This window comes from Botrytis cinerea, chromosome 6, assembly GCF_000143535.2.
Source record: "Botrytis cinerea B05.10 chromosome 6, complete sequence".
In the NCBI taxonomy this organism is placed as follows: Eukaryota; Fungi; Ascomycota; class Leotiomycetes; order Helotiales; family Sclerotiniaceae; genus Botrytis; species Botrytis cinerea.
The window spans coordinates 1,209,229-1,229,291 of NC_037315.1; the positions used below are offsets into that span (position 1 = coordinate 1,209,229).

The 20,063-nt window shown below is 43.5% G+C and overlaps 5 protein-coding genes across 6 annotated transcripts; 3 read left to right on the forward strand and 2 right to left on the reverse strand.

Moving 5' to 3' along the window:
- The first annotated feature begins 60 nt into the window (after window positions 1–60).
- On the forward strand, window positions 61–2,618 carry Bcvps17. Its single transcript, XM_001556125.2, has 3 exons — window positions 61–782; window positions 838–1,291; window positions 1,341–2,618. The coding sequence occupies exons 1-3, from the start codon at window positions 282–284 to the stop codon at window positions 2,204–2,206; spliced, it is 1,821 nt and encodes a 606-aa protein (XP_001556175.1). The 5' UTR covers window positions 61–281; the 3' UTR covers window positions 2,207–2,618.
- A 323-nt stretch (window positions 2,619–2,941) lies between these two features.
- On the forward strand, window positions 2,942–6,273 carry BCIN_06g03470 (hypothetical protein). The gene is made up of 4 exons (XM_001556123.2): window positions 2,942–4,599; window positions 4,682–5,052; window positions 5,114–5,228; window positions 5,317–6,273. The coding sequence occupies exons 1-4, from the start codon at window positions 4,489–4,491 to the stop codon at window positions 6,013–6,015; spliced, it is 1,296 nt and encodes a 431-aa protein (XP_001556173.1). The 5' UTR covers window positions 2,942–4,488; the 3' UTR covers window positions 6,016–6,273.
- A 388-nt stretch (window positions 6,274–6,661) lies between these two features.
- BCIN_06g03480 (hypothetical protein) lies at window positions 6,662–8,293 on the reverse strand. Its single transcript, XM_001556122.2, has 2 exons — window positions 7,875–8,293; window positions 6,662–7,821 (listed from the first exon to the last, which is right to left on the reverse strand). The coding sequence occupies exons 1-2, from the start codon at window positions 8,146–8,148 to the stop codon at window positions 6,872–6,874; spliced, it is 1,224 nt and encodes a 407-aa protein (XP_001556172.1). The 5' UTR covers window positions 8,149–8,293; the 3' UTR covers window positions 6,662–6,871.
- Window positions 8,294–8,412: 119 nt separating this feature from the next.
- On the forward strand, window positions 8,413–11,071 carry BCIN_06g03490 (hypothetical protein). Of its 2 annotated transcripts, XM_024693464.1 has the most exons (4): window positions 8,413–9,113; window positions 9,166–9,462; window positions 9,673–10,539; window positions 10,597–11,071. In XM_024693464.1, the coding sequence occupies exons 1-4, from the start codon at window positions 8,851–8,853 to the stop codon at window positions 10,856–10,858; spliced, it is 1,689 nt and encodes a 562-aa protein (XP_024549250.1). In that variant the 5' UTR covers window positions 8,413–8,850; the 3' UTR covers window positions 10,859–11,071. The 2 variants fall into 2 exon arrangements, with proteins under 2 accessions (XP_024549250.1, XP_001556171.2); XM_001556121.2 differs by having other exon boundaries at window positions 9,166–10,539.
- Window positions 11,072–11,498: 427 nt separating this feature from the next.
- On the reverse strand, window positions 11,499–14,309 carry BCIN_06g03500 (hypothetical protein). The gene has a single exon (XM_024693465.1). The coding sequence runs from the start codon at window positions 13,790–13,792 to the stop codon at window positions 11,756–11,758; it is 2,037 nt and encodes a 678-aa protein (XP_024549251.1). The 5' UTR covers window positions 13,793–14,309; the 3' UTR covers window positions 11,499–11,755.
- Window positions 14,310–20,063: the final 5,754 nt, after the last annotated feature.

A 20,063-nucleotide genomic window follows, 5' to 3' on the forward strand; every position in this document is an offset into this window, starting at 1 on the left:
TCTTGCCTGAGGCTCGAGACTTGACGGCGGAATAAGCCAGACCACGGAGCGGCCGAACTTGGGAACTCTTCTTAATACCTACCTACCTCAGCGGAAGCTCTAATCAACCTCGATTGGTTATTTGATTTGCCGTCTTTCTACATGTTGTCCACGAGTTTATGAAATACCCAGATGCACCAGTTTAAATACAAAAGTTCTTTTTGATCCAATAATTGCTACGTTCTTATTCTGTTGACTCTAGCTTATCGTCTTACATACTAAAGGTCGCGCCATTCATCATCATGGATTATTCTGCCTCGATCAACGATGCAGATAATCCCGCGGGTGCTTCTCCATGGGGATCTTCCCCTACTGGCTCACCACAGCATCCAAAAACTAGCACATTTCCACCCAGAGATATTGTGTCACCGACACCGTACAATCCGGATCAACAGGGCGGTGCAGGCTATTCGCAAGAAGATATAATGGGGACTGGAGGCTTCAATCGACCTGATAGCAGTGCTGGTGCATCGGTCTCTGATGCCGAAAGCCGCAGACCCGACACTGTTGAATCGAGTCAAAGCGATGCCGAGGCACAGCAAGGTTTCGTACAGTATCAGCAGCAAACAGCTCCACAGCAACAGTATCCAGCTGGTCAACATAGGCCGGAACCTCAGAGATATCATCATTCTGCTGCGCGGCAAGGGCACCATCCTCCGGCACCTCATTACAAGCTGCAAGCAAAGATTACCGGACTGGAGCGCACTGGGAGGAAGGATCCTATCTTGCGATTTGATGTACACGTAAGTCATCAATCAAGGAACATGTAGCTGCGGTCTTGGCTAACCAATTGCATAGACCAATCTTCCAAAATTTAGAACAACACAATTTCGCGATGTCCGACGAACCCATTCCGAATTCATCAAGTTAGCAGACCATTTAATATCCTCAAATCCGGAAGCTATAGTTCCTGCAGTTCCTCCCGCGTTAACATCTGCTGGTGCTGGCACTGATGAGGATGAAGCGCGCGTTAAAGCTTCTCTTCAGAGATGGCTCAATTATGTTTGCTCTAATGACGTATTAATGAGGGATGATGAGATGGTTCTTTTTGTTGAGAGTGATTTTGGATACAGCCCCATGCTGAAGAGAAAGCAACCAGCTACTGGAGTTCGCCGAAGAGTTATTAAACAATTTGCACCTCCACCCGATGACACGCCAGAATTACAAGATGCAAGGCCGGTGGTGAAGCTCTTTTACTTAGGAACAATGGATGCAGGACATAAGGTAGACAAATTGGTCAAAGCAAGACGAGGTAGGTTGTTACATGATATTTGCGTGTCCAAATACTAATGTGTATACAGGTCTTGGTCTAGCAGAGTCTGATTTCGGTGTCAAATTGGGTGCAATGAATATCCAAGAACCTCACCAAGGCCTTGCTAATGCATACCGTAAGCTTGGAAAGACAATCCAAAGTACAGGCGACTTCCATGCAGCACAAGGTACTGCTGAAGCCACAACCATAGGCGATCCTCTTCAGTATCATTCTCAAGATTCATTTATTGTCAAGGAAACCCTCACGAATCGACACATACTTCTGCGTGAATTACTACAGGCTCAGCAATTAACCCGAAGCAAGCTTAATGCTGCAGACCGCTTAAAGGCCAGCTCATCTGTCCGAAGGGAAAAGGTTGATGAAGCCATATCAGCACTTGACGAAGCACGTAGCAATGAAGTTTATCTTCATAACAAAACCCAACGTGTCACGGCAAACTTATTACTTGAACAACGAAGATGGTTCGCTCGGACTGCTGCAGATCTCAGATTAAGCATTCGAGAATATGTGATCCGTGAAATCGAAGCGGAGCGAAGGACGCTAGCGACCTTGGAAAGCATCAGACCTGATATACGAGCGATCGATTCTTCTGGTGGACTTAGCCGGTTGGGTAGAGAATCACACCCCGCAGCAAGGAGAGCCAGTCTTGCAGCCAGTCAAGGCCCTAAAGGCGATTCGTGGTCTGGTGTTCCAAGACGCCCTGATGGACTTAACCGGAGTATTTCAGGCAGTTTCATGTCTACTCCCGACGGGGCAAATGGCGAAGAAGAAGGTGTGGGTCGTGATAGGTCGCTGAGTGGCAGCACTGGTGGATTGCCGGGCTTAAAAGAAGAAGATGACGAGGACCGAGTTGATGCGAGAAATGCAGCGTCGAGATTGGCTAATGTTCTATGAAGTGGTTTATTGGCGAGAATTCTTCTTAGCAATAAACTTTTCCGGTATTATGATCCGAGAAAAGGACCCTGGTCACACCCATTGTATCACCCAAAATCTGTATCGTTCATGCAAAGTGTATGCAATACAATAATTTTTGTGCGACTTTATCCGCTAAGCTACTGGTATCATGTATGTTTTTGATAGTACTTGAGAATATTTGACAAGCTCATTTGGGTATCATCCAAAATGGCCCGGTAGGTTTCCTCACCGCTTGAGTAGATGTTTGCTTCTCGTAGTTTAGCATGCACCCATTGCATATATATCACTTACAAATGAGCCGCAAACCTGCCAGACCCTCGAAAAGCTTCCAGGGTTCCCGGTTAATTGCATATACACCTTCTAGTATCTTTCGCTAATCAAGATGATTACATTAATTACATTACATTACATTGCATTACCTTATATTACCCTTGTGAATGGATAAGCAAGCCCAAAATCAATCCGAACCAGGCCTTTGGTTCGTACAACACCCAACGACACCCCTTTGAAAAGTAGACTTCCTTGTATCATATTGGATATGTGCCACAAGCTTCATTGGAAATGTAATTTGATGAAATTTTCGTATCGCACATCCAATTTCGGCAGACTCTTGATTGTTAAGAAAATTATGCAGCAGCTGTAGCCACGTCACAAAAACTCTCAAAGATCAAAGGCTACGATCTACCCTCCCATCATACCATCCTCTCCTCTCCAGTAGGATCAAAACATCAATCTACTACCCGGAATAAAATGCGATGTTGTGGAGGGAGAATGCATTTTTACACAACATTAGGCATGCGGGCCGTGTTCTTCCGATGAGGGGCATAACAAGCTATCTAACAATCTAACTCTTTCTTGTCCTTGTACCCAAGTACTTGATTTTGATTGCTTTTTTTCTTTCTTTCGGCTCCCCCTTGGAAACTTGCTCCTTTTCAGCTTGAATTGGTCATTGTTCGCTGCTGCTCAATTCGCCATTGCCACCCCAATTCTGCGTGAAAGTGGGTTTCCTCAAAATAGCGGCAAAGAAATGCGAAAACTTACCCATATGTGTGCCATGACGAACTTGGTATCACATCTTGGCTCTGCTTATCGGCATAAAATATTCAATATCACCGTTTGTGAATATCCCTATCAGTACCACGCCATTCCTGCTACCTCCACCAGCCTTACCAAATTTTCATGAATTCGAGGAACGCACCATCCAGGGTGCCAGCATCTCTATCAACTTTATTTCATCACAAAAGAGCCCATCAACGGGTAAATCGACGATCGAAGAGAGTTCTTGTCGTGATTGCACGGATACTCCGATGTTGATCTAATAAGGTTGCGAAGAATCTGGGGTATGGAGGAAAATGATTGTCCGTGTTTGGAGTTTGGAGTTTGGTGACGAATAATCACGTACTATCTACGGAAATCGATGCTCCATTAAGCTTCTCCCCTCTCTCATAGATGCGAGTGGAGATGTGGGATTGGTTGAATTCGACGTCTTATCGGACCCAGGCCTCTAACAACTTTATATCCGGCATGTCTAATGTATTGTTGACATTTCAAGACATTAGTTGATATGTACGTCTTGTCACTTCAACGATGTACGCTGCACACTGATAAACAACGCAAAAGAATGGGCGATTTATCAGTTACTAGGATAAGCGTCAAGTGAGGGGCCGGAGTGTATTCCTAGCCACACACCTATCTTCAACGTTTAGCTACAGCAAAATACCCGGCAATGTTGTATCTTTCATTTGCCGTCACACCTCATACGATCTTTTCAGGATCTTCGCTGTTTGGATATACATGAAATAAAGTGCAGTCCACTCCAATAGCAGAGGTACCTAATACAAAGCTCCGACTCCGCTGGAAGCACAGAATTCAATCAAGGTGTGGTGTGCTTCCGTGCCTGCGTCTGCAGGGTACAGATGCATGGGATATACACATTTCCACAACACGCCAGTGGATTGATTGTCAATGAGTATACTGCGCGATGGATAGCAACATGACAGATTAGGTATTTGCATGATAGATGTCTTGCAATCGAAATGAATCATGATAGTGTAGATAGCTACAAGCTATGTGACTTGACAAGGAGACCGCCAATCCCTTCTCCAGGGGGAGAATGTAAACGATATAAGTTTGGGGGTTTACTTTGGGGAGTGCGGAAATAGAAGAATCTATCAAGCCCCCACACTTTTCTTTCTTGGTCAGAGTACTAAGAGGATATTTTTGTTACCTCATATCTTTGATATCTTACAGAGCAATCTCAAATGGCGCCGGCTTACAATGAAAATGTGATGAACGTGGAGGTCACATCCCACGTCAGCAATAAATCTAGCATTCTTAGCAGCGTTCTACACGGAATACAAGATGTGAGATTGGTAAGAGGAACCTATCCCGCTTGCGCTCAGACACATATAAATATATCTATCAAGAGCACCCCAATTGACTGTGAGCACTTAGGAAGTTCGCAATATCACCGAACCTCTTGTCGGAGAACTCCAAGTTCAGATCAAATCGACTGGCATCTGCGGTTCCGATGTAAGCTATTACAAGAAGTTCGCCAATGGCGATTTATGTGCATGTGCACCTCTATCTCTTGGACATGAAGCTTCAGGTGTGGTTGTAGGGATTGGACCTCAAGTCAATGGCTTTGCTATTGGTGATCGGGTCGCCCTTGAGGTGGGCATATCATGTGGCCAATGCGATATCTGCCGGAAAGGAAGATATAACCTTTGCAAGAAAATGAGATTCAGGAGCAGTGCAAAGAGTGTACCTCATTTTCAAGGGACGTTGCAAGAGAGGATCAATCATCCAGCCGTTTGGTGTCACAAGTATGCTCTCAAATTCTATGATGGCAATCTCAGCAAAACAGCTTATTGATTTTTCATTCAGGCTTCCAGATCATATCTCATTCGACGCCGCTGCACTTTTGGAACCACTCTCTGTGGCAATTCATTCTGTAAATAGAGCAGCACCTACACCTGGGTCGACAGCTGTTGTCATTGGAGTAAGTCATTATTTGAATGAATACTTATAGCCTCATTTATCACCGATATATTTATTTAGTCTCAATGACTTTGCTAAAATATCAACAGGCTGGAGCAGTAGGTCTCCTCGTTGCTGCTATGGCCCGTCAATCCGGCTGCCCTATTGTAACGATAACCGACATCTCCGCGAACAGGGTCCAATACGCACTCGAACACGGATTCGCTACTCACGGTTACGTGATTCCTCCTTCTAGCTCTAACTCCAGCGCCCCCTCCAGCACTCCCTCCTCGGGAACCTCCACCCCTTCTCTAGCTTCAGGAACCACAACACCTATCTCTTCCTATACCACCATCTCCGATCGTCTCAGCTCTGCAAAATGCACTGCTTCCGAGATCTTGTCAATCTCATCCCCAGACGACGTCCTTGCCGAAGACGACCACGAAGGCGCTGACATAACCTTTGAATGCACCGGCAAGGAAATTTGCATGCAAACTGCCATCTACAGCACCAAGCCGGGTGGAAAAGTAATAATGGTCGGCATGGGAACACCCATCCAAACGCTCCCTCTCTCCGCTGCTCATCTCCGCGAAGTAGATATTCTAGGCGTTTTCAGATATGCAAATACGTATCCGACCGGTATCAGAATGTTAGGTGCTAGCGGGAAGAAAGGAGGACTTCCGAGCTTGGACAACATGGTTACGCATCGATTTAAAGGTCTCGGGAATGCAAAGCAAGCGTTCGAGTTGGCAGGAAAGACAATGGACGAGCACGGGGATCTTATCTTAAAGGTGGTTATCGAGGTGTAGAAATCTGCAAGGGGAAATGATGGAGTCGTTTGATTTCTGTGAGAATATAATGAGTTCTTTTATTCTTTTCTTTATTTCGCACACGATCTAGTAACCTTTCTTTTGGATAAGAAGTCGAAGGTTAATTTGGGAAAGTGGTTGATGGGATGGATTTGGTGTTTTGCTGTGAAAGAAGGAAATCTGGTATTGGGCTGGCGTCATGCTTTGAAGCTGGAGGTAGATAGATCGAATATATTTACAATTCAATTGATGCATTCAAAGTTCGCCTCATCTTGAAACATTGTTCCTTAATTAGACCCCAAGCCCACGGGAGTCCGAGACTATTCTCCTAAATACTCAAACTCGCTTCAAATGTAAGAATTCTAGAGGGCTTTTGGCGATTAATTTCCCTACTTCTTATTTTCTGTAATGCCAAATCGTCTTTAACATACAAATCTGCTTTCTATCCATCAAGGTTGTGGTTTTTGTCTCTCAATTACCTCTCATGCATGAGTACCATGTAGATATCCGTTTCCAAATCCGGTAACAATGTCGTGCGACTGTATCTTGAAGTCAAACATACGATTGTGTAACAATCCATCGAATCATAATTCCTTCTCGACGTTGTCTCACAAGATAAGATATGCAAGCGGAAAATTCATGTTCATGTTCATGTCTTGTCAGGTGTTCATTGCCTATCTAATTCTCGTTCATTCGTATCTCTCATTCTCATGATATCTGAAATTCCTCATGCAAGTACGCCAAATTCCCTTTTCTTAAAAATGTAAATCGCGCACCACCTGCATGCACACCTGTACCTTCATACGCCCAAGCCGAGATACGCCGTTGAAATCACTCAGATGAGGAACAAGCTACCCTATGACAAAAGATCTCCAGCATGCATTACTTCTCGCATTGGATGACTTTGGTCGCCCCATCCCATTCCAGGACGCTTCATTCCGGTAGCTTTTCCATTTTCTACGACGGCAAACTTCTTTCCTGTTTCTCGGATATCATGAGCTGATTTCGTGAGCTCGCTGAGGAGGGAGATGAGGCTGACATCGTTTTGCTCAGAGATGAGTTCGTGTTCGAAACCTTGGCTATCCGCGGGTATGAGAACACTAAGACGGCCGAGAAGGGCCTGAATAGACCGGAGGATCGAGTGATTTATTGACGCATAGTTCTTCGATTCGACATCGGCTTCCGAGACAACGCCGTCGGCTACGTAAGAGGGAGGGAGTTTTTGGAGGTAAGCGGCAATCAGATTGATTCGGGATTGAAGCATCTTGATAGCATTTGCCTTTGCAGTCAAGGAGGCAAGTTGTTCTTCGTCCTCTCGCGATAGACTGCTCTCTTCGCGTTTCGAGGTCTCTGAGTCTTCGGACTTTTCTTTACCTTTGCCCTTGCCTTTACCTTCCACAATCGTAACTTTCTTGCTGGTACCATTTACAGCTGTAGCATTTCCTCCGCCACGAGCCACGAAGTCAACACTGATCATTTCCGCTTCGCCAGTCTCGACAGTGAATGGGAGTTCCTTAAATTTGAGCTTGAGTTGTTGTTCCTCGTCTTTCATTTCCTTGTCCTCCCCAGTCTCCACGCCGCTTTCCTCTGCCTCATAGTTGCTTTCGTATATTGTGAGAGGTAACTTTCCGCCAACCGCGCCACCAAGTACTTCCTCGGGATGAAAACCGAGTAGAATGGCAGACTCATTGTATATAGAGAGGATTTGTCGATGAATAGGAAGATGTATGGGTTGTGGTCCAGAGTTAGGAATGATAGTATACCACCCGACAAGATCAAGCGCAGGGACTTTATGAACGTCCTTCACTGTAGGAAATCAGTATGAAAGAAATTGTCTATTCAAATTAGGCTGTACGTACTTTGTTGTAATCTTGCCTCAAACCATAATGGTGATAGCTTTACTTCATCCTCCTCTGTAGTAAGCAGACATTCGAAGGCATGCTCAATAGTAATTTCGCGACCGTTCTGTTGACCCAGCAGAGCTCCAACTACAGGTCCTGTTTGTTGTCGCAGAGTGTGTCTTGTAATGTAGTCTGAAATTGTGAGGAGAACGAGGGGATGTAAAGCTACTTGGAGACCAGAATCGGACGACTTCTGTGTCGAAAGTAAGGAATTATGGTCGTCAACAGCCATTCTGAAATTTGTAAAAGGGCTCAATAATAAAGACAGACAGTATTGATAGTTTTGTGATCAATCAAAATTAGTTGGATGTGTTTATAAATCCGCCTGTTTGTTTATTTGTCTGGTATGACATAGAGATAGTGGGAGAGTATTTGGCGGGAGCTTTATCGATTGTGCTGGTTAAACTTCGGTTAACAGATAATGTGGCTAGTGTGCTTCGCGTGTGGCTAACCGCTGGTTATGGTAGGCACATATAAACATTAACAACCTTTTCATGATTCACCTCTCAAAAACGTATTGTCTCTGATGAATCAAACCTCCGTAGCTTCTTGCCGTTCCTTTACTGTTTGTATGCCCAGGTTCTATGCATAGAACTTACATTGATCCACGAGCTTTCTCATTCTTCAACCTGCAAGAGGACAATGATATGGCGACTTGGAAACGAACAAGCCAAAACAAGATGTATTCCTCTTCAAGCACTGGGTGGTTTGACATCAGGTCTTTCAAGCGCCTGAAATTTTGAGCTTGTTGTGAAATGCAGATCCCTTGACCATTAGCATGGAGGTTGGTATCAAACACGGTAAGATGCTATGATAAAGATGTTGGCCCCTTCATCAGCCTTTGTGTCTTTGGCCAATCTATGTCCTAATTTTATATCCTCAATATCTCCTTCTTTTCTACAGTTCTTAACATCCAAACCTCCACTTTCTCTTCATGATGGCTGAAGTTGAACAGGCTAATACACAGAGCTCTATCTCGCCTCAAACTGCTCCCGGCTTAGAACCTGTGTTACAACCTTATTCTAACACAGTACCTCCGACAGACAACTCAGTCTGTTTAGTTGATATTCCAGCTAGCGATACCGCTCAGCAAGTGCCAGCGAGAGTCTTACCGGAGAAATCAGTCCCAGAATCTTCAGATGATGAAGTAGAGTTTGTGTTTTCAGTCCCTCGACGAAGGAAGAAAAAGCACAGAAGGTATGACAATGCCCTATGCCAATAAACTCAATCTAAGCCAAACATTTACTAGGCTTGAACTTCCATCAAAATACACGCAAATCAACTTGGCTAGTCCCATTTCGAGTGCCGGAGTTATAGGTGCTTGTCCATCGTCAGAGAAGCTCATAGCTGATATGGCTCCTTTGCTTGATCCTTGCAGTGAACCTGATGAGATGAACAGAGCTAGATGCTATTCTGTCAATGCGACAGACAAGACTGCCATATTCGATACCTCCATACAGCCGTTGAAAGTTCCACAATCAGAGCTACCCGAGTCATCTCATTCCCATATTTCTCAAAATATACCGTTCAAAATCCCACCATCTTGGTATGCCAAATTCATACTTCCGCCACCTTCGCCAACATCATCATATTATTATGCAAACCCCACAACCGTCACAACACCAGAGCAAGACCATGCAAAAAAACGAAAGCACCAAGATTCAAGTGAAAATTCAAATCATGTGTCTCCATACGTGTCCTCAGCATCTAAGTATCTTCCAAGACCCAATGTCTTACCGTCTAACTCGAATCCTAGCCCTGTTTATGGCCATACGGGGTTTGTGGACTTTTTGGAAGATCCAAATGTGCCAACTACCTTCGGAGGAGTACCTCTCCCTCTTCCGCCACATCGGCCAATTATACCTGGCTGGCAAGACTTTTCCTGGAAACAACCAGGTTACTCAACTCCAAAGCGCACACCATCTGTTGATCCACGAGCAAGAGTATTTTCTAACATCAACAACGACTCGGATTGGCACCGCAAATATTATTTTGGTGTCGTTGATCCAAATTGTCGAAACACGCAACAAGTTACCTTTGGAAATTCGCCCACGGAGAGATGCGCGCAAGAAATGGTGTCACCCAAAACAATTCCTCTTATAACTCAAACCAAACCGGTGTCATATCCTTCAATTCAAACAAAGCTAGTTCCGGAATCATGTCACATGCCCACAAAAATGTCTACATCTGCTATAACTACCTGTCCTGTGCAACCTTCTTTGATAATTTCATCAAATTCTGCGGCATATTCTCAACCCACACATCCAGTTACACCGGTGAGACATACTTGTCCTTCTTCATTCCCCCGTTCCCAGGTGGCTGCAGCAGATATACGACGCAAACCTTCTCTTTATAGAATACCTGCGTGGCCACATTTGTTAGATAACAACAAAGCTTCCTCCTCTGGAGCTCTTGACGAACGTCAAAATCCGACCTGTGTAGCCGAAAGTAACGACATATTTTTTCCACACTCTAATACAACACAAGAAGCGAGACCTACTACTTCCCACACACAAAATTCAATCTCATCTCTTCTCCAAACCCCAGTCTCACATCCTTCAAGATCACAAGCATCGATATCCATATCCGCATCCGCACCCGCAGCTAGACACTCCCCAAATTTGTAAGACTCATTTCTTTCCATTCCTGTATATCAGGTCCTTGATTAACATATAACCAGAATCATAGACATAGCTCAAACGAGTCAAGATACATTTCCGTTTGCAGCAGTAGCGGCTAGACATAATAAACCTATCCAAAAAGTTTTTGATACTTTTTCGGCGATAATACAGTTGCCGCTACTAAAACAGGCAGCAGATGGGAGGAGACACGGGCCATTAGGGAGTGAGAGGATGAGGATGTATAGGGAGGCTAAAAGGGCCATGGAGAAGGCGAATAGAGAGAGTGAAAAGGGCAGAATTGAAAGTAAGCAGGGGAAATGAGTGCGGAACTGTAATATGAAGTCAGGATATGAAATATGGGGAGTTGTGGTTGGATTGATGCCTTGCTTAACTTCTTTGGTGGGCAATCTGATTTTTAGATATTATCGTCACTGGAATTCAATTCAAAAGAAGCTCTTAATAGATCTCATCTCAAATCTAGCTGCTGCTCGCTTGAGCCTTATTTTGAATAACAATATCAATGTACCCGAACCAATCCATTTCACAATTACACACTTCACTGTGACGTCCAACTTCAATCCTTTGTAACACATTGTTGGATATGTTTTAACAATAGAATAGAAAATTGAGCAGTATGCGTTCGCAAGTCCTAGGGTGTTCTAACACGGCGCAGATAGTCGAGACGAGGAGCATTTAGAGTATACTACGCGGCCATTCAGTAATATCCTGAACTAGTGATGTAGATGTATTTTTTGATTGATTTAGCTCAAGCCTACCATCACCATTCTTCTCCTGTCTCCACATACCCATTCCGGCGTGTTCATGTGGAGACGGATGAAGAACAGGATGTATAGCACGGCTGTCATTACGTGGAATGATCATAATGTCCTTGCTTTATGCGGGAGCTGAAATGGAAGGATAATTTAGGAAAAACGGGTATGAAAAGGATAGAAAACTCGGCTGTGAAAAATCCCCTTTATTATCTGGGCGGGGTTAGGTTCAGCTCTTTCTTCTCATGTGGTTGGCACAGTAGCAACAATAGAGATGTTTCCAATGCAATACTCAATTATTTCATCCAACCAGCTGTTCGCCAATGTATCCAAAACTACCTAGTCCTCGATATACGACGAAGTATATCCAGAAATACAGTCTCGTATGCCAATTTCACCAAACGCCATCCATCCATTACAATTTCTATTACATTCCGGATTCCAGAACTCAATTACTAGCCTTAATACCTTCATCTGTCTGCCAGGTTCTCCCCAATAACCCTCCACCCCCTCTCCCGGCCTTTTGATCCTCTCTGGAAATTCGCATGATCAATTCCCCAAAAAGTCCATTCGCCCATCCAAACCAAGCTCTTGTCCAATCATTTGCATTCCATGAATTGACACTCTCATGGATTACACCCGTTCCCCCGGTACTGTCTAATACCATCATTACCTGTTCTATTACTTCTTTTTCCACATCTTCTATTCCCTTGCCCGATCTTGATGCTGTTTCCAAGGCAGTAAGGGCGCGTACAATAGCTGCCATGGGCCAACTTTTGCCAGGACCAAGATGAGGACCACCTACAGCGGCAATGGAGGGCCCTTGCATGAAGTAGGGATTCTCTTGACTCAAGACGAAACTTCGGGTATTATTATAGATCTTTGCATGATCAATTTTGGTTTTTTTACCACCTTGCTCTCCGTCACTTTCAAATAGTTCAGGAAGAGGAAATGAGGAGTTTTCGTAGTCCCAAAGAGGCATAGCCAGTAGTGAAGGGACATTGGCATCATCCATTAGATTATGGCCGCCGAAGCCGTCGATTTCATAGGCATAAATATCGCCGAATTTCCAATGATGAGTTATGGCATCACGATCTATGGCTTTTCTTATTCCGAGTGCTTGCTCTCGCATGGACGTGGTAAGTTTAGCGGCCTTTTCGCCGGATAATTGTTCCATAATAATAGATGCCTCTTCCAGGTATTTAGCCCACATCATGTTTGCGGGTACCAATAACTGATATATGCATGCATCATCGGAAGGACGGAATGCACTTCTTACCATTCCGTTCTGTTTGGTAGGGTTGCCCAAGCCGTCGTTTGTCAAAGTCTCGCTGCCGCGGTTTGTCCAACCTGTAAATGTCCATGCGGATTTTTGAACTTTGCCTTCAGGGGAATAAGTTCCCAGTCTCATTGCACCAGCGGCATCTACAGCTGCTTGGACAGCATCAATCCAGGAATATTTTTGAAAGAATGATAAATCGTTTGTGCGCTGATAATATGCCGATGAGACTTGGAGGAAGGAGGCCAGGGAATCGAGTTCCCACTTACAGTCGAAGACTTTGTCGGGATTATAAGCTGGCATGGGATGGTTCTGATGAAACGCTCCATTGGTTTGAAGTTGGAGCCCTGATTCCGGCGGAGGTTGGAAACTATGACAGTATGGTGATATGATGATATACCGTGCGTGTAAATTGATAAGACCACGCCACAGACTTGCAAGAGAATCTCGATTATCAGAAGCCTCGAGTAACGGGAGATAGGAATAAATTTGAGATGCAGAATCCCTCAACCACATAGCATCAATATCGCCAGTGATAACAAATGTGAGCTCTTCATCTGTCGCCGTCTCGTTTTTTGTAACGGGATCGATCTTGTTTGCGTATCCTCGCCATTTAATTGTAGTATCCAACGTATTTGGATAACTGTTCTCAAAAAGTCGGAAGAGATCAGGGTCCTTGATAATCGTTTTCATTTGCTCAATGAGCTTTTCTAACGAAGGAAGATTGAATGTCCGGCATTCCTGCGAAGGGCGAGAATAGGGAAATTTCCTATGACCTTCAGATAATGGCTCTTGTTTTTTCCGCTGAATTTGAGCATAAGACGGACATGTAACCGCTGGAATAATCGGTGCTGGTGTTGAGGTTGTATCAGAAAGAGGTTTGGGATCTAAACCAGTACCAGGTTGTTTTTCAGCTGGACGTTGTTCATCTGGCTTCTTGTCTTCGTTCTCCTTCAGCGAGGGCTCTTCAACTGTCGGTGGTGTTTTGACCCCCTCTTTCGAATCCGATAATGGAATCGACGAACTCGGGTCTGCAGGCACATTTGGATCGGAATTTGGGTTGGGTTGCGTTTCATAGACAATTGAATCATTTGGTCCAGGACGTGGCCACGTGACATATTTACCTTGGGTGTACAGAATGTATGCAATTGTCGCGCTGAAAATGATGGCGACAAACACAACACGACGAGCCTGTAAGCGCATCATGATGAAGATGTTTGGAGAAAGATGTTATGGATAGCTATCCGATATTCAATATTCAAAAGCCGACTTTCGACATCAAATGCATCATTTGGCGGTCGATAACAAAGGCCACGATTAACAACAACACAATGGACGATTAATACTTGGTAGAGAAGCTTGTCCAAAACAAGGACGCAGGTGATTGAAGAAGACCCTCCCTTTTTTTCCTTCCGCCGCTATGTTGATTTGGGAAAGAGCCAAGATATAAAAAGATCGAATGAGACATTCTGAAATTTGCTACAAGTGCTTGCTTGGCGGTGGAATTTAAAGAACCATTCCCCCCGCAGTACTAACACTAGGGTGTTTATCATTCATTGTGTTTGGCTTGCACCTACTGGGCAAGGAGTCTCGATAGTATTGCCGTTTCAGACTGGCAGGTGACTTCTGAATAGCTTCATCAGCAAACGCGTTAGAATGAAGAAAAAGATAGACAGTGGAGGAACGAACACCAGAGGAACGAACACCAGCAGAATGAATGATCAGTGTTGATGTTTTTCGATTTGAGTACCATGTGGCATTATCCCGTGCAGGTGTAGGTTTAGTGAATTTGCCTTCAAAGTGGCAAAATGTATCATGTGACAGAGTTTGAATCGTTGATATATTTGCAGCCCACCAACTGCAGCTGGATCTCCATTTGCTTCAGTTGCTTCTATACTTCTATAAAAAGATGTACGCCAATGGAATGTGTGCACTGCACACAGAAACCGAGACTTAGGGATATCTACCAGTTGCTTCAATTACCTACTTGTTCAATATATACATCAACATGTGCACATCATCCCAGAGAGTCCAGCAATGGCAGGATACATGTATAAACGGCATCAAGCCATAAGACTATCTCTTCGTTGTTGATTCAAAGTCTTGGTTCCATGTAAACAACGAGCTTTGGCCTTCCCAGCCCTAGTTTCCGGTTTGGCAGCTGTGTGTTAGCAATAATGGTAGGCAAGTGTCACGTTATCACTGGCATGCAGGGTGTTCAGAAGATTAACTACACATAGTCTCTATTTCTCTGTTAATTCTTCATACTCGTTTAGTTTCATGTTTCTTGTTTTGTTCAGTTGCACTACACCGCCTGTCTAAACTTCAAGGAAAGATGTCTATTATATCGACCGCTTGATGACAAGTCTGTCATCTCAAACAATTCGCCACTTGAAACAAATCTCTCCTGTCTACCATCTCTGGGTCCATCTTAATTTTCCCAGTATGTATTGCAAGAAATCATTTTTGGCCTGACTAGGAAATTCTGGTAAAGAATGGTTCGACAGCAAGGTTCTTGTCCGTGATGTGCGTATCTGGAATGATCCGGACTGTATGCTCTGTCCAGACACTGTATTGATCACACACGCAACAAGCAAGAAGACAGCTGCTCCGAAAATACACTCAGCCATGTCTGTTTCCACTCAACTTAGAGGAACTCGTAGAGTGTATGGAAATGCTCCTGAGGTGGAGGGCTCATATTTTATCGCTTGAATTAAACCCACTTGCGAAATGCTACTCTTCTGGGTGATGGAGTACATCGTTAGTTTCAAGACTTCGAACTCATCATGAACACCCAAGATATTCGAATCAAGGGACTGAATTGAAACTAGCAAAATTGTCCCATTTATTTTTAAAAGAAATTCAGTCAGTCGATATTGGTGGCTCATTTCTAAAATATGCCCCCTCCACTTTACCCATTATTTGGATTCTGCTTTTGTTTGGTTAATACCCCCCTTCTCATCCTTTGCCATTCACGACACGCACGACACATATCTAAATGGGAACGGGATAGATAATAAGGTCGACAATTCTCTGTAACCTCGCAAGCTTCTTTGCGTGCCTGGCCTTGAAGAAACCAGCAGTCTTACGAAAAGGTTGATCGCAGTGAGCGGGTTCGAGACCTGCGAAATGTTCATGTCAATTTCATATGACACATGACCCAACAAGCGTTCAATGCTAAGCGCTCGTGCTTCCAGAATCTATGCAAGTCCGAAGCTAGATGCACATACCGGAAGATGGCAAACTACAAGAGGACCGACCTGGGTCTCACTTAACGGTGGAGTTGCATGTTCTATGACGGCATGAAAACCCACTTGAACTTCGAATTATAATTGACTTTTAGTTGGTACATTGTCAAAGAGAATTCTATCATCAAATGTGGGTGGACTATTGAATAATGTTATGAATTTTAGGTGTTTTCGACTTTATCATCTCTTTTTTTTTGTTCACAGCGTGCCATGTACAACTTTAAACACTGGCAATTTAGTATACTCTGTTAGAAGGATGTAGACTGGATGTGCCCATGGAACAAAAACGCGACCCATACAGAAAAATGTTTGCAATAACACCAGTGTGTCCCCTTTCAAACTTGAGTCTAGCTTTGATAATTATACAATATATTGACGATGATAAGAATCGTACGTTTCCATATCCAGAGTTGGGGAATCTTGGAACTTATCACTGACTCAAAATGTGGTCACTTCTTCCGTGTGCCAAATCGGGACTTCAAGGAAATCTCGCCAATTAGTTATTTGCAATCGTTGCAAGCAAATCACAATTTCAGAAGAACACAAGTAACTAAGCCAAAACATGATATTGAGCTCAGCTGTGGAACCATGCAAGCGAGTATTTGCATCGGCAATGTAAAGTTGATAAGATTTGTAAATTCTTGAATAAAAGATTCTGGTATCGCGCTTGTCTTAGGGTCTAGATTACACCCAATCTCGATCGGAGTCAATCCAGAAGACTTTTTTTCAGCTGCTACCAATTAACAATCTGGAGAAAATCTCAAAACAGATAGTGATGGCTATCGGCTGATGTGTCGTGTCTGGAAAGATCCACTCATTTCAACCCAATGCTAGGGGTCGATTGCAAGTGACACCTTCACCTCGTTCATGGTCATGCATAGCATGGTGATGACCATTGCTACTAGTGGCATAGTATTAACACGTATTTGCTATAACCCCTGGCCGAGAAAGGATGTTTTGTTCATCCTCGTGGTGTTTTATTTTCATTACGAAAACGAGCTTGTATATTTTCAACGATGGAAGTGTCATCTAATACTTGTAGATCAGCGGTCTGTTCCCAGGATTAAAGCCGGCGGCTACTATACAAAGATTGGTGCCTAGGCCAAGATAAAAAAAAGGCTCTTATGAAGCGTTCACTAAGATGTGAATGGCACATATGGAATTTTAAGAGAACGTTGCACCAGTGCCAAGAGAAATTATGAACAGCATCTCTGCAAATTTCCGCATTGCAAATAATGATCAATAAGAGCTCGAAACACAATGGGAAGACTTTAGTTACTGAATTGAGTCCTACAGAATGTTTCATAGCTTTAGCTTCTCGTGTTCGTTGTTAGATCTACTGTGCCTAATATGTGCAACAGTTGACACACCGCAATACCGTTCAATAATCAAATATCTGACTCAGCCAACATTCACATTCATTTTTTCTCTCATTCGCTTCACTTTTTCCAATCTCTCACCAGTAACATTCTCGTCGTGTTTCATAAACTGCCTCGAAATTTCCAGATAGGTAATAGAAACACGACTGAGCGCGTACCCACACTCTCAAATCGCATCCCCACCCTGCGTAAGTGCAGCTTGAGCCTATTCCCTTTCAGACCAGATCTTTCTCGCCAATTTGGGAATACTAGTAACTCAAGCAACGGTGGGAAGAAGAAAACTATCCATCTTGCGAGATCGTCCGATAAGTGACAATCTCCCACTCAAGTCATCAAACTACCTCAAGGCTCAGAAAGTGATGGGATTAGACTGAGCTAGCTGAGTTCGTCCAGTATTCCCACGTTGTCAGCTTCACTCGGACATATCTCCGGAGCTCTCGGCCAACCATATATACATATTGGATTTAGACAGGATAATATCTCAAGCGACTAGGGTGGCCTTGTTTTCCTTTGAAAGACACATTTTATTCCCTTCATTTCCTTCATTTCCGCTCGATCTTGTTGGTTTTTCTGCGTGACAATGTCAAGTTGATCTTTCTTACTGATATGATTCAGGTAGACCTAGTACAAAATCGTACTAGTGGAGCTTTGGTAGAATTCTGATACAAGTAGAGCCCTCACCACATAGTGCCTTTCCAAGCTTAGTGATTCAGAGATAGCCCGAATGTCTTCTTATTCTAGACCTTAGGCTCCTTTTTTCCCTGTGAAAAGTCATAATCTTGTGTGATTGTCAATTAAGATCATGCAGCATGTGTAAAACGCTCCGCTTCTTCTTTTGTAGGAGTTTTGTTTCCTCTCTGCATTACGACATCTTTTTGGATAATGGTGCTTGAGCTCTTAAGACTTGAGCTTGGGCTTTCGTTACAATACAGTGTGAATGTACACACTCCCACTTTGCCCCTTCTTATTCGAAAGCGTTCTGTAGTTTATGGTTGATTGGCCAATTGCTATGTCTGAATAAGGGAGCCTTGGTAAAATGCATTCTTTGAGTAGCAATTATCTATAGTTCTTTCTTCTAACGTAGGTCACACAGCTCCCTTTTATGCTCATGAGATTCTGATTCTGGAAGCTTCGAGAAGGTTCTTTCCAGAGATATTAGTAATAAATGCCATTGAATACTAAACTGAACCCGTTCTGTTTGTAAGAATTTCTATCAAGGAGTCTGAAATGTATGTTGAAATTCAGAATTAATCTTCAGTTACGGGACTGAACTATCTTTGACGTTTTCTATTCGTAGATCACTAACAAACATCAGGTACCTAATCATCAGATACTATGGCATAAAAAACATTCACCAGAATTCGAATGACATAGTCCCGTCGGTTTTCTGCGCATCATCCAGAAGCAAGCACAATTTAAATAAGCTTTCAAAGACATGTACGGAATCATGTATAAAAAATATTTCACACCCTAGACCGCGCTCTTCGTCGATTTAACGTTCGCATCATAAGCATGCTTAGTAATTCCGTAAAAACTCTTCCGGACCAATCAAAACGAGGAGGACATTATCCTCCGCTGGTAGCGTCAATTACGTAATCAAGATGGGACTGTGCGCGAATTCTACATCCATTCCTGCTGACAAAGCGGCTCTAAAAGCGTCACTCCCCGGAGGTATCTCCAACTTCCGAATGCGATCAGAAATGATTACTTAATCATTGTTTCTTTCACTGTGGAAATTCGTGTTTGTATGGGCATGGCAAGTAGACAGATGAAAGGATAAGAGAGACTACTAGATGACAAACAAAACGTCGAGCGCAGCGAGGACTGGGGTGCTACAACTACGGAGGGTGTTCCGAGTGGTGAGCTCGTAAGCCACAGACACTGATGAGACGGTTTCGATTTCGGTGTTCGCCAATCGGGTTTTCGGAATTTGGATGGTATTGTGGTATGTACGGGGTGGGCAAAAGGGACAAGCTAAGGCGAATTCCAACGATAGATGTTGGATGAAAGAGGGGCGATAATGAAATGGAAAATGGAAAGGGCTGGGTGAGAACTCCGGAGTAGTACCGACTAGTGGTAGTCGTGTAGTATAAAAGATGAAGGGAGGGAGGTCAAGAAAAGATGCAATAATTGATAGAAAGAGATGGGATTTCCAAAAAGTCAAATAAATTGCCATGCTTTCATTGGAGGGGTCAATTATGAGTGGTCAATTATCGCTAAGGCTGACTGATAGGCTGGATGTTACCAGATAGCTCAAAGAATAGTGAGGGGGTGGCGATATATCTTTTTATCTTCCTCTGTCTCTCTACCTTTCTGTCCGGAGATTCTATTTCATATACATGCCACTTCATACTCCAGTATTGAAAGCAAATTGTATCTTGGGACTCTCCATTCAACTTTCCCATCTAGAGTCTTTGTCTAAATCACCTTACTTGTGCATGTTATCCTTTAGGACCTATCTCCTTGGCCAATGTGCATGCTAGAATCATTTTTTGCTTATCATTCTAGAGGGATTCTACAATCATAACGGAGCGAATCTCCTCAGAAATCGGATCCGAAATAAACATTTCACATGTGTTTATAAAATGTTTATAAAATGGGACAATGAAAACGCAAGGGCAAGGTTAGTACGACGAAGGTTGAAAGCAGTGATTGGACATCGCAACCAACGGAGGCTTCATCGTTAAACGAGTTTTCATTATTTGGCCTGCATAAAGAGAACCTTGATAATTTTCCACCAGATTCGCACGTCTTCTTCGATTCTGGCTTCCTCAATGCTTGCAAATGCGGGGATAGATGGGAAAAGCTTGGTTTTTTTCTTCCTTTTTCTCTTTTTTTTCCCTTTTCGAA

Bases quoted from the DNA above. Each gene is read 5' to 3' on its own strand.
- BCIN_06g03470 (XM_001556123.2), top strand. From the start codon at position 4,489: ATGGCGCCGGCTTACAATGAAAATGTGATGAACGTGGAGGTCACATCC. The intron at 4,600-4,681 runs GTAAGAGGAACC...GTGAGCACTTAG, and splicing joins GAATACAAGATGTGAGATTG to GAAGTTCGCAATATCACCGA. The intron at 5,053-5,113 runs GTATGCTCTCAA...TTTTTCATTCAG, and splicing joins CCAGCCGTTTGGTGTCACAA to GCTTCCAGATCATATCTCAT.
- Bcvps17 (XM_001556125.2), top strand. From the start codon at position 282: ATGGATTATTCTGCCTCGATCAACGATGCAGATAATCCCGCGGGTGCT. The intron at 783-837 runs GTAAGTCATCAA...CCAATTGCATAG, and splicing joins TCTTGCGATTTGATGTACAC to ACCAATCTTCCAAAATTTAG. The intron at 1,292-1,340 runs GTAGGTTGTTAC...ATGTGTATACAG, and splicing joins ATTGGTCAAAGCAAGACGAG to GTCTTGGTCTAGCAGAGTCT.
- BCIN_06g03480 (XM_001556122.2), bottom strand. From the start codon at position 8,148: ATGGCTGTTGACGACCATAATTCCTTACTTTCGACACAGAAGTCGTCC. The intron at 7,822-7,874 runs GTACGTACAGCC...GATTTCCTACAG, and splicing joins TGAGGCAAGATTACAACAAA to TGAAGGACGTTCATAAAGTC.
- BCIN_06g03490 (XM_001556121.2), top strand. From the start codon at position 8,851: ATGATGGCTGAAGTTGAACAGGCTAATACACAGAGCTCTATCTCGCCT. The intron at 9,114-9,165 runs GTATGACAATGC...AACATTTACTAG, and splicing joins AGGAAGAAAAAGCACAGAAG to GCTTGAACTTCCATCAAAAT. The intron at 10,540-10,596 runs GTAAGACTCATT...ACATATAACCAG, and splicing joins GCTAGACACTCCCCAAATTT to AATCATAGACATAGCTCAAA.
- BCIN_06g03500 (XM_024693465.1), bottom strand. From the start codon at position 13,792: ATGATGCGCTTACAGGCTCGTCGTGTTGTGTTTGTCGCCATCATTTTC.